Source organism: Styela clava, chromosome 4 (genome assembly GCF_964204865.1).
Source record: "Styela clava chromosome 4, kaStyClav1.hap1.2, whole genome shotgun sequence".
Lineage (NCBI taxonomy): Eukaryota > Metazoa > Chordata > Ascidiacea > Stolidobranchia > Styelidae > Styela > Styela clava.
Genome location: NC_135253.1, coordinates 8,548,719 through 8,561,398, shown reverse-complemented (window position 1 = coordinate 8,561,398; position 12,680 = coordinate 8,548,719). Strand labels below are relative to the sequence as shown.

At 35.6% G+C, this 12,680-nt stretch overlaps 1 protein-coding gene across 1 annotated transcript; it reads left to right on the top strand.

The window, feature by feature from the left end:
* The first annotated feature begins 2,195 nt into the window (after positions 1-2,195).
* On the top strand, positions 2,196-12,534 carry LOC120326111 (uncharacterized). Its single transcript, XM_039392343.2, has 15 exons — positions 2,196-2,868; positions 3,517-3,720; positions 4,404-4,532; positions 5,126-5,472; positions 6,224-6,350; positions 6,660-6,815; positions 7,258-7,454; positions 8,016-8,186; positions 8,565-8,629; positions 9,163-9,317; positions 9,512-9,719; positions 10,253-10,343; positions 10,950-11,063; positions 11,419-11,525; positions 11,686-12,534. Exons 1-15 carry the CDS (start codon positions 2,659-2,661, stop codon positions 11,829-11,831), a joined length of 2,427 nt encoding a protein of 808 aa, XP_039248277.2. The 5' UTR covers positions 2,196-2,658; the 3' UTR covers positions 11,832-12,534.
* Positions 12,535-12,680: the final 146 nt, after the last annotated feature.

Genomic DNA, 12,680 nt, shown 5'->3' with positions numbered 1-12,680 from the left:
GGCCTCAATAGCCGGAACCATAAAAGTTATAATCGTTTTAAAGTGAAACAACGACTTGGAGTCACAGTCTATAAACAGTAGAGTCATTGAATGAGTCTTTCTAGGTGTTCTCCTACATGTCAGGCATTGTTGCGTCATATTTACAAATATGTTGGACAATATGAGAAAAAGTTTAAGGTCTGCTTACGCCACCTTGTGGGTTAGATCCAAAATATTTCCAACATTTCGCGAAGGAAGTTATAAAATACGAGCTCTTGCCGTCTTCTTTTCATTATTGTTTTTGAAATCTCATCTTGATGTGCTAAACAGCGTTGCAAAATAAGCTCACTTGAACTGGGCCTACTTGACAGACAAAACAAGGTAATAAAGATTTATTATTCTAAAGAATCGTGTCAGCGAGTGTTTTAACGCAACGCTTCTAGGGAGAAACGCCAGCTATGCCGAGAACAACACTTAGAACTGGAGTTTTTGTGTAGGTCACAAATAAATAAAAAATTATATTTCCTTGTGCTTGTATATAAGATTCGCGCATTGAAATTTAGAAGGAGATCTCTTACCCAACTTTTTGAGGGCACCCCGAGCTCGTTCAGCCTATAATTCCCTTCCAATTCCACTTTATATCGGGTGCAATCATGTATTGGGATAACAGGAAGTTACTAATACTCCATACATCGAGTGACAAAGTGAAGAGTGATCAAGTTTTCAAAATGAGAAACTATTTTATTCAGATAACTATAGTAAAATATTATATATATATATATATATATATATATATATATATATATATGAATTAACATAATCACGACCAATCATCCAACCTGTGAGAGAGGCCATAATTAGACGATGAGGGTCTCTAGGACAAGGCTATTACATTTGTGAGACACCATCACATTTTCGAACTCAGAAGGTCTCTCCAAACAACTTCATATGTCAATGTCAAAGATATGAGTGCGGTATAAATGCAATGATGCATTTCAGAGATGTTGAATATGTTATGATTGAGAAAATTGGGTTTCAAAATGGTGACACTCGAATAGTTTGGAGAAAAGCATCAACTATCCCAGTTCTGTCGGCCAATGTATCTGGCATATTCTATTTCAAATATTCTCACGATACCTATCCTGCTTAACATTAACCGGATTAATAAACTTTCGTTCTTTTCACTTTCCATACCGATGGGTGAATGAGAAAATAATAAATTGATTAAGACAGCTTTGTTTTAATTCATTTGGCCAGACAGCCATTACGATGAGTGTAATGTTTATAATGAACTGTCGTGCATATAGAAATGAAAGACGTATACTAAAGATGAAAGGCCGCGACTATGGCATTGATTTTCAACTCAAAGCTATCTTACCCGACCCTAGCATTTTCCCTGCTCTTGTTGATTTTGTGAAATCTACCAAGAGAGTACTATAGGCATATACAAAGTCTGATTTAAATTGTCTGGCGCAAAAGACTTAAATTGTTTAAAGCGCCATATACTTCCATACCACACACACATTTAAAACATAGGAAGTTGCAGTCATCGAATAGAGTGGTCGGCTAAATGCTACAAATGTTTTTTTTTCTAGCTTTCGTCACAGCGAAACGATGCAAAAGTTCATCAAAATTTATCTGTCCAAGATAAAGACTTCTAAGTGCAGACAACCTCTCCTGAGACATTTTAGATTTCAGTTCATTTTTGGTTCTTGAGAGAGATCGTTCTTCTGAGTAGATACTGTCCATAAGCTGAGAAATAGTCTTAAAATAGTCTTAGTCTTAAAAGGCAGTATGACCATTTTTGTTGCACATGATTTGATAAAGGCATCCGTGTGACAAAGAAAGATATTTTTATTCTTCTGTAAGCATCTGAATTTTTCTCACGTACAAGTGAAAATGTAAAAATTGATCAGTTTGTTTCTGGTTTTCTAAATGTGCTTCTATGTCATTACTCCTATAAATTTTGAGGCTATAGGCTTTAGCCTGCCAATACTACAGGTTAATCTGGCATTACGTATGAGTAGGCTTACCATAATTCTGAAGCAAAAAAAAACGGGACGGCGCGGATTGGACAAGCCAACCTTGGTTCGATTCCAGGGGCTTAGTAAAAGTTTAAACGTTTACCATACTATTGTGTGCAGATTACGGGCATCAAAATTAGCTGTAAATCCTATTAAAATATTATCTATTGGTTATTGCTTTAAATAATGGAAATCGTTCAACTCATCAGAAAAATTGCACTTTGTTTCCGGCATTTTTATGATTCAACGACAGTACAGTTGTGTATTAAATTAACGCATAGTTCATACTTCATATCATAACTATGACATAACAATTTTCCTCTCTATCTGAACTAGTGAGGTGAGACGCAAATCAGCGGTAAATCGGCTGTCTTCTTTGTTTGTAATAGTATCAAATGGAAAAACTATTTAAGACTGTCATACTGCAAAACCGGGACATTTAAGTCTATCGCCAAGACGGTGGAAAACATGCTGAAACATTGTTCTACGTCTTTTGTCTAAAACATGATGTCCATGACTGAGCATACAGCAATTTTAAAATGTGTTGTGTTGGCGCTAGAGTGTATCCAATGAGTCTCGTGAGCTAGACCTCTCTCAGTGGGCTTGCTCTACTCGACACAAGACCACTGACTGTTGGAGCTTCAACTCGCCAACAATGTCAGCCGATGAAGGCCGCGATGTAAACGAGATAATTGTGGATCTAGGAAGAAATGGGATCGCTTCAGGCGTACAAAAAGCCACCAAAGCCAACGTGGACTCGGAAAATAATTGTCACGTAAACACAGTTGCAGAAGAAGTGGAAGAAATTAATACAACACCTGAAGGTGATATTTCCATCGCGACAGATCGTCAGAGATCAGAAGAGGTAAGGAACTATTGCATGCATTATCTGTTCAAAAATATGAAAAATAAATTAAAAAATTGAATATCAAGCTTCCAATACGGAACTTACTCCACAGCTTCTAGTAAAAGTTTATATTACGCTAGTTCGGCCATGAAACTTTGATTCTATCGGTTTCGCGCTTATTACTCAGTTTGGGTCAGGAAAGAACAAGCTTGGCAGTATACGACCATGTGATAATTGTTCAATATCATCATACCGCGCATAAGTCAAAAGTTAATAATTAACAATGTTCATGCAACGAACTGTAATGCAGTGCTATGTACTGACTTACAATTATTTGTTTGTTCGTCAAATATATCACAATCGGTCAACTTCTGCTTGTCGGAGAATGGGTCCACGAATCACTAACATTTTTTTAAAATCAAACCTTTTTTAAAATCAGACTTTTTGCATTCTTTATTGGTGTTAAACTTTATACTTTTTAGGTGTAGGTATCTCGAAGTGAAATACAACGACCTTTAGTTGTTCTTCTTTAAAAGGCACAAGCTCGTGGCCTGTATACGTTTACAATTTTGTGGTTTACCTCAATGATGAACCATCACCATTAAGATTATGTTAAAGTGATGCCTTTTATGCCTTAGATTAAATCAAAAGTTTCTTTTTTTTCAGATATTACTACTCGCAGCTACTTATGTAGAAGATGCTCTAGATGGAAGAACATTGCCTTACAAAACAGACCCGAAATCTATTGAGCAATATCGAATTTATAGCAACCCGATACGGCGATGGGGAACAGTATTTTTTATGTGGTGGAATCTATGTCTAGCAATATTTGAAGCCCCCGCAGTATCTGGAGCGGCATTGCCAAATTGGGTAAGAAAAATTAACGGGACTATTTTAAGATACGAAATGGTGATATTGGTTTCAAATTGTGAATATACTTCTAAGCTGGGGTACTCACCGACAAACGGCGATGCGAGACATAACCTCGAGTATTCAATTCGCCCCTCAACTGCATGCTTTATTTTGGCAGCATTTACTCAAATACATAGAATGCGCCTGTATTATAAGGTTAAAAGACACACCTGTAGATCCCCTTTTAGGTCATGTGCATCACGGTTCCATTACATTTAAACCCACGTACATTTGAACCCATGACAATTGCACCTGTATGCTATTGCACCTATGGAATTTTTTTTGTTTCACGGATAGTTAAACCCATACTAACCCTAACCCATGGGTTTTAGCACCCGCATATAGATTGAACCCGTGGATATACGCATGGGTTCAAATGTACATGGGTTCAAATGTACGGTCACCGTGCATCACAGCTGTAATTGTTTTTATATTACATATTTTCATCAATTAGTTCTACATGAAATGCCCCCAACTTCCATTCACTTTCTTCTAACCAAGATTTTAAAAAATGCGACAAAGAGACGGTGCAATAATTCGCATGTTATTAAATACTACAACATTCAATATTGATTTGTACTGCGTATTGCTTGAACGCCCTTAGCTATGTCTCAATCAATTTTAACTTTCATTTAATTCAGGCAACCATGTTAATGGAAGTTTTATGTCTCAGTGTATTTATCATAAGATTTTGGAGGTTATCAAGATTTGTACCAAGAGATCGGCTTCTACATGATCCAAAAAATATTGTTGTCATGCTAACTATTGTGGTGAGATTTTCTCATTTGTCACGTCATACTGTATACTCGTTTGCCTACCTATTTTATATTATCCCTGTGAGTGCTGCAAAACAATTTTATCATCTAAGATTTTTATTTATTCAGCCAAATTCATTTTGGTAACAATTTGGGTTGGAGAGATCTGTTTTATGTAATCAACTCTAATTTAATTTACGTTATCTCATTTTTATTCCGTTTGCTGCAGAAAACGTAAAGTAGATATCCTCGCTTGGATGTATATATATAGTATGTCATAGAATTTTTAGTATAAGCAATCCTGATTTTATTCTGAGATTTGGGTGAACTAAATTCATTTTACTGTAACTTCCCGGACCCCACTGCAATCTGTGTAAAACTAATGAGATATCATTAAGCTTATGGAACATCGTCAAAAAAGCTTGTCAAAAACAACTCAAACAACATCATATAATGTGAAAGTGCGTGTGCATCTTTTATTCGACCTCAGACAGGCAAAAAATAGATATTTTATTTTCTTATTTCTCAGAAGTTTTAATATGTTTCATATTTGAGTGAACGCAAAAGAAACTTAATAACCCAATTATTAAAAAAAATTGTTTTTTCAGTTTACAGTCATAGATATGATTGTTTACATCGGAATGATCAATAGTCCTGCGAAAGATGAAGCCATCCGGGTATCCCGAATCATTCGTCCATTATTTCTTGTAAATATGAACGAGTCCAGACAAATTCGAAGAGCTTTTCGAAATATCCGAAACACGATACCGGATATTTTAAGCGTCCTCGTATTGTTCTTCTTCAGTATTGCTCTATTTTCTCTCATGGCTTTCAAATTATTCGAGAAAAGAGGTCTCACCTACAGAACTACAAACGAGGCATATTTTGTAAATTATTGGGATTCATATTGGGATTTGTATGTACTCGTCACAACAGCAAACAGTCCCGATGTAATGTAAGTTGAATTATTAGAATGTTTGTAACATAACTTTCCACAGTTCTTAGAACATTTATCACTATTTTCACTTGAGATAGAGACAATCTATTACATTTAAAGAATATAAGCAATGCCATATTCTCTAATGCTCCAGCTATACGGACCCGTAGGCCAAAACGAAGGAGTACCGATATCAAATCTATTACAGTGCCGGTGGTCTTCCCAACTTCGACTGGCCACAAAGATTGCTGCCACCGCGAACGCGTCGTCGAACTGCCAGCACTCAGTGCGAAATTTTTTATTTTGATGACGTCACCAGACAAAACTCAAAGTAGAAAACGAATCCCATAGAGCCCACAGAAATGTATAAATAAATAAAAGTAATAAAATTCTAGCAAAAACAACGATCTTGAACAAATAGAAAACTGGTCCAGTAGTTAAAGAGAAAAGCGAAGAAAAAAAACATAGTAGCAAAACGATCGATAGATGATAGGTCCACTTCATGTCCAACAGGTGTTTACATAAATTAGTGGAGGTCTTGTGTGACTTCCCTAAAAATCAACCCGTTGTCCATAAGGCAGTCCAGTAAGCCTCCTACGGAGACGTTCATTAAATGGTGACCTGGAAATTGGAATACATATCCGCCCATGCTGTTAATTTTTTATGTCGCTAGTTTGTGTGTCTGCTTGATAATCACCAGGATAATATTAATTCACTATTTAATGGATACAAGCATACAAAAAAATTTATTGTAAATTTTTGTTTTCAGGATTCCAGCGTATGATTTCAGTCCTTGGTTTGCAATATTTTTCATCACATACGTTATTGTAAACACATATATCTTCATGAATCTATTTCTTGCTGTTATTTATAACAGTTATAAAACACATCTGGAGGTGAGAATTTTTTTATAATCGTTTTCTATAGTGGCAGCTAATAAGTAAACTTACTTAACAGTATTATAGTACATGGTCCTTCGCGATTTAGATATTGTAATAGCCACATAACCTCGCGTTCCAGATGCATGGGTACTGTGGAAAAAACACACGATTCGTGATATTATGACGCAATAACGATGTGTATCGTGACTGGCCATACAAGTTTACCGTTTCATATTAAGTACATTTTCTTGCATAACCTAATTGTTGTTAATCAAAATAGACAACAGTATATTTTGAAAGTGAAGACTGTTATCATATACACAGAAAGAAATCGGGGTCGCAGTTGAAGAAAAGCAACGGAAACTTGACAAAGCATTCGACTTACTTAAAAACGATGCTCTCCATGAAGAACCTTGTATTACGTATCATAAATGGATTGCATTATTACGAATAATATCGAGTCGGATTTCTGAAGAAAGGGTATGGAAGATATTACTAGTTTATAAATTATAGCACAAACTTTTTGTTCGTTTCTTTTGTTGGTGGGTATGACTCTTTGAAATATCCCATTATTCTCTGGCATTCAGGCATTTTCATGTTTGTTTGAAATTTAGATAATCCTAGGATCGGCCCATATAAAGTTCAAAATGAAAGTATTGTCCTACCTGCTTTTATTTTAAAATCATGGGCTGCTAGGCCATAAAAAATAATCTTAGTTAGGATGTGTTCTGATGTAAAAAGAATTATGATGTTTTAATTTAAAACCAAAGTCCGTAATTCACACTTGGACATGCTTATTTGTCTGTATTCATTTATTTTATAAGATTTACCCTCTTTACGAAGAAGGCTTGGACAAGTAGGGCGTATATTATTTTCATTAATGTAGTTAAATTTGAAAGTGAAGAAATTCCTATTATTTTAGGCATTGGTGCTATGGCACGTATTGTGTGATAACGAAACAAAAGACGGAATATCACAATCATCATTTTCGAAATCAGCTGACGCTATCAATGTTCGTCTTGTAATTGATGGAAGTGATAACAATTTTTTTGCAAATAAGTTTCCAGGATGTTTCTACTCGAAAGGAAGTAAAGTATTGATTCAAGTAGTAAATCACATGTATGTTATTTATGGCTCTAACCCTAAATTTTATTATATATACCAAGCTTTGTGAGTAACCTATTGTCATAAACAAATCATTCAGCTTATTATTAGCGAAATGTGCAACAAACGCAAAGCGCCAACAATTACAAAGTTGACTAATTGCTAAATACTTTTGATGGCCAGTTCCAATCTTTGCTGCGACCCTCAAGGTCCTATATAAAAACTACCTCAAGGTACTGTACACAAAATACCCTTTATCTTCCGTGTTTAAAATAGAAGACTAACCCCGTCCCAAACTAGTCAGTCCTTGAACTCAACAAGTCACATTAAACTAGCCTAACAAATTATCAACCTTGACTTATTATTTAATTGATAATTAGATAATTAGAATTATAAGCTCCTAAATGTTTTCGCCACTTCAAAAGAAAATTTATAACAGCTCTTCTTACCATCAAATTTCATGCATACGGAACAATTAACTTCTTAATTATTTTTCAGAATTGATTGTACTTGAAACTTTTAGAAGTTCTTAGTAGGAAATAAAATTTGCAACATCTAAAACTTCTCAATTTTCAGTTATTTTGTCTACGCTTTTGACTTGTTGATTCTCGCAAACGCAGTCTGCATAGCTTTGGATTTAGAGCAAACTGAGTGGTTTTTCCTACCGGTATTTATGATCGAAATTGCTTTGAGGATGTATGCCGTTGGTCCTCGTGAATATTTCAGCCTAGATCGACTTTGGAATTGGTAAGTAAAGTCCCAATTAAAGATTAATTCAACTATGTTTAAAGTGACATTCCTAGTCTATGGGCCAGAAATAAGGGACAAATTAGGGGGGTCTCAAAAATGAACAGATGGTACAAATGGTGCAAGTGAAAACAAATGAAAAAAATTAGAGGCAAGTGGTACTCCTCGCTTTTGAGACACCATCAAAATATGTCAAATACGTACAGTGAAACAGGCTGACTTATCGGATGTATTTTACTCTAGAATGGGAGAATTTAATTTTGCACTATACTGGATTATCCGACTGACTGAAATATGCAAGTCGATCCACATTTTATACCATTTTCCACCGCCATTGAGTAAAACATACAAAATAACTTTCCATTACTTCCTTCACAGGTTTGATTTCATCATTATTTCAGCCGCTTTCATCGCTACAATCGTCGAAGCAAGTTTGAACGAATGTTAGTTATTTCCTTCGTAATATTTTTTCATGGAAATAGAGAATCGATTTAAAAATTGTTCTATTTTACTTTATATATATACTAAATTTTAAAAAATAGCGCTGAACACACATGCATAAAAACTGGAAAAGTAAAGCTATGTTTCTTTTCTCGACTTCATCCTCTGCTCAAGGACTTACACAGTGATATCTAATTAGTCGGCCGGTCTTTTCGAACTGGCCTCATACTTCGAATTGAATTGGAAAACAAGTTTTCTGTCCACCTCTAGAGCTTCAGATAACTACAGTGAAAGTTTAGACTGACTCCGAACTTGTTCTGTTGCTAGCTGGGCATTTCTGCAAAAACTCATCGTGTATATGTTTCGTTGCTGAATATTTTTTTAAAAAGTAATGAGCACAGCACGTCACAAATAATAATGTCCATACAATTACGTGTCGTGAATAGACTACGGTGTCTTCGAATCCATCGTGATCTTACACTTACAGTCTATTTTCGAATCAGTTTTTTAGTTTTCTTTTTAATTCTATTTCTAGTGGATCAATTCCCGAGGGAAGCACTTGATGTCCTACTGGTTCTACGATGTTTAAGACTTGTAAAAATTGTTGGAAACATTGAAACATTTCGAATCGTAGTGATGACCATTGTCAATATCACGCCGTCATTGCTGACGTATGCTGGAGTGCTAATAGTAAGTAAAATAGGAGTATGCATATATACCGAAATACAGTAATTAAATTAGCATAAGTATACCTGTTAGCTGCTTTCGGGTGTTGATACTATAAATAACATAAATATGTATTCTAATAATTTGCAAAACCGTGGGGACAATTCACAGAAGTGGGTAAGCTTGAGAGTAAAATATTAATATATTAATTTTTAAAGATGGTGTATTATTCATTTGCTGTCATTGGAATGGAAGCGTTTAGCAACAAAGTCTTATTTAACGCTAAAGAACAACCACCTTTTTGTGGCAACCCCAAGTTACAGGATTCGGAATTTGTGCGGATGGGATATTGTCAAATGAATTTCAATGATATTCTTCATTCCATCGTCACGTTGTTTGTGTTAATGGTCGTCAATCAATGGCATGATATCCTTTTGTCTAAAAAGATAGGATAGGATTCACATATTTATCCAGAAGAGAAGAAAGTCGATAAGACGGCTTAACCATATGACGAATCACGGCCTCTTGTCCGGTTACTATTCCATGTCGGGTATGGGATTAGTTAGTTATCTGTTTTCGGAAGCATGGACTCCAGCAATCCTCTCGCAAATACTATCCCCGCGTGGGATTCGAACCTGCGAACCCACACAGAGTAATCAGAGGTGCGATGGCGAGCGTATTCCTAACGCTTAGCACGATGAGCACACCATCCGCATCATATATACTAAAAAATATACACAAACAGCACATATATGATATCTAAATAGTTTGTCGCTAACCGTATGTGAATAAAGAGGAAGTGTTTTAGCGAAGTTAAATTTATTCAGCTGCAGCAACTATCGAATATTCACTTGCTTCCTACCAATATAATCTCATCCTCGTGATTGAATATCATTTTGGTAAATAAAAAAATTATTTTTATTTGTAATAGTTTTTTATTTTTCTTGACTGCTGTGTACTTATCACGCAAGGATTTGTTTTCGTAACGAATAAAGCGGCCAGATTATTTTTCATCTCATTTCATCTATCTGTCGTCATTTTAATTTTAAAGTGAGTACATTGTATTATAAAGAATCATTTGGATAAATTTTGATGTTAATTTATTCTCATGCTTTTATCAAAAAACGATTGCTTCATTTCCCACTAGCTGTTTAAGGATTTAGAGCAGGGGTCGGCAACCTTATATCGCTCGCGGGCCAAAATTGAAGGTTGCAAGTCATTGGCGGGCCGCACATATTTTTAGAAAGTTAAAAACCGAACGGATGGCCGATGATTCACACTTTTTCACACAGATCAGAAGTTAAATTTTGAGCAGCGCGCGAAGACTGACCATTTGAATAATTTCTGCCCCATTAAACTATTTGCACTTAGCATCAACTCTTCTGCGTTTTGTTTCCATTTGTCTAATTATATTAAAATTATAGGTTCATTAAACGCGTAATTGTGAATTATATACTTGTTAGGTTATAATATAATTTTGTCTGCACGTGTCCCAAAATAAATTCGGTTACGCAAAGAATATAATTGTCAAAACAGCTGTTTTGTTACTATATTTCAGTGAAGCGTCGCGGGCCGGATTATATTGCTCCGCGGGCTGTAGGTTGCCGACCCCTGATTTAGAGTATATATTCACGAATATTTACGTAATTAATTCAGCATCATTGTTGCATTTGTACTGGAAGCATTCATCCTAGAATATACCATCAAGAATAATGTTATGGAAGATAGAATAGAAGAAAAAATAAATGAACTGAGACAAGAAGCGGAAAGGTAAGTCAAGATATTTCCACAATTCAAACCGTGCTCTGAAATTTGGCAACAATTTTCCTGAAATTATAGGTGATTCACAGTAACATCTTTTTTTCTGAATTCCCAGAACAAGGGACACATTTTGATAGAAAAGTTGTTTGTTTAGCGACCTTCTAATGTACGATAAGCGTAAATATGCAAAGTAAAACGAACAATTCAATTTGCAACGTAAAAATGGCACACATGTCACTGGATCGCTGCATAGTATCATCTCGCTAAATTCAGTTTGTTCTTAATGTTTATCGCAACCAAATAAAACAAGATGCTTGCAATCATATTCTGAAATACAGTAATATAAATATATTCATCTTATCAGTAAACTTCAAGCACATGACCGAACAGAGCTCGTCGAGGCAACAGATGCTTCTTATGTTGAACGCCAGAACTCAAGTATACCGGGATACAAATTTAGAGTAAACAAAGGTGGGTATCGAGACAAGTAATGGTTTCGTGCAAGTACGGATTTTGTTAAACTCGAGTTACCACTCGTGAGATGTAAATATTTGCTATCATCTCCTTTCCAAACCCACACATAATAGGGTCAAACGTATATGAATTATTATTTTCTTGCAATCTGTTTTAGGACATAAAAATATTGAAGTTTTACTGCAAAGAATGTTTGAAGCAACAAGAAGTTCAGCTCCACAGCCAACTGAAGAAGTGCCAGTACCAACGGCAGAAGTTATCCAAACTATTTCTGACACAACTCAATCTTCATCGAACTTGTGAAACAAGCGAAACGTTAAACAAGCGGATATCAGACTCTGGATTTGTTTGAAATCAAATTATTTTCTTTGAAGTAAGATCTGGAGTATAAAAGTTTTTATTGTGGTTTCAGGCCAGTACCTCGACCTATGATGAAATATCAGGACTTATTGGTTCTCTAGCCCAGAAATTAAGGTTAACGAAATGGCGAGCTCTCAATTACACTGACGCAGATCTTTAATCAAATCGCTGCCAGCATTTGTTCGGATTATTGATTATTCAAGACGTTACCATTATCAATATATTATTTTTCAAAATGTCGGATAAGCTACCCTAAATGATTTGAATTTTTTTCATATACAACATTTCGATATTAATGCATTTTATCCGATTCCTTCAACATATATAGTTCAAAAACTTTGGTGCAATATTTAAAAATATGCAATACTATTTCGAATCGACTTGTGCAATATATTATTACTGTGTTATCTCATTATCAAATAAAGTTATTCATGTTTGAATCAAATTTGAAATATATCGCGTGTTCAATGATCCACAAGTGTGCCCAAAGCTATGTTCCTCGCCTGAAGTTGGAAGGCGATGTCCCTCGCTAAAACCGGAAGGCTATGTCTCTAGCCTGGAGCTGGAAGGTGGTGTAGAAGGCTACGTCTCTCTCCTGGAGCTGGAAGGTGATATGGAAGACTATTTCTCTCGCTAAAGCTGAAAGGCGGAGTGCCACATCGTGCTGCTCTAGCGAAACAGATTCAAGCAACGTCAGGGAGGCCTAAAGTGGGCAATAAGATACAAGATCAAAGCCTACACTTCCTTGCCCCACGGCAACCCAAGGTAAGATACAATACAACAAACCCTTCA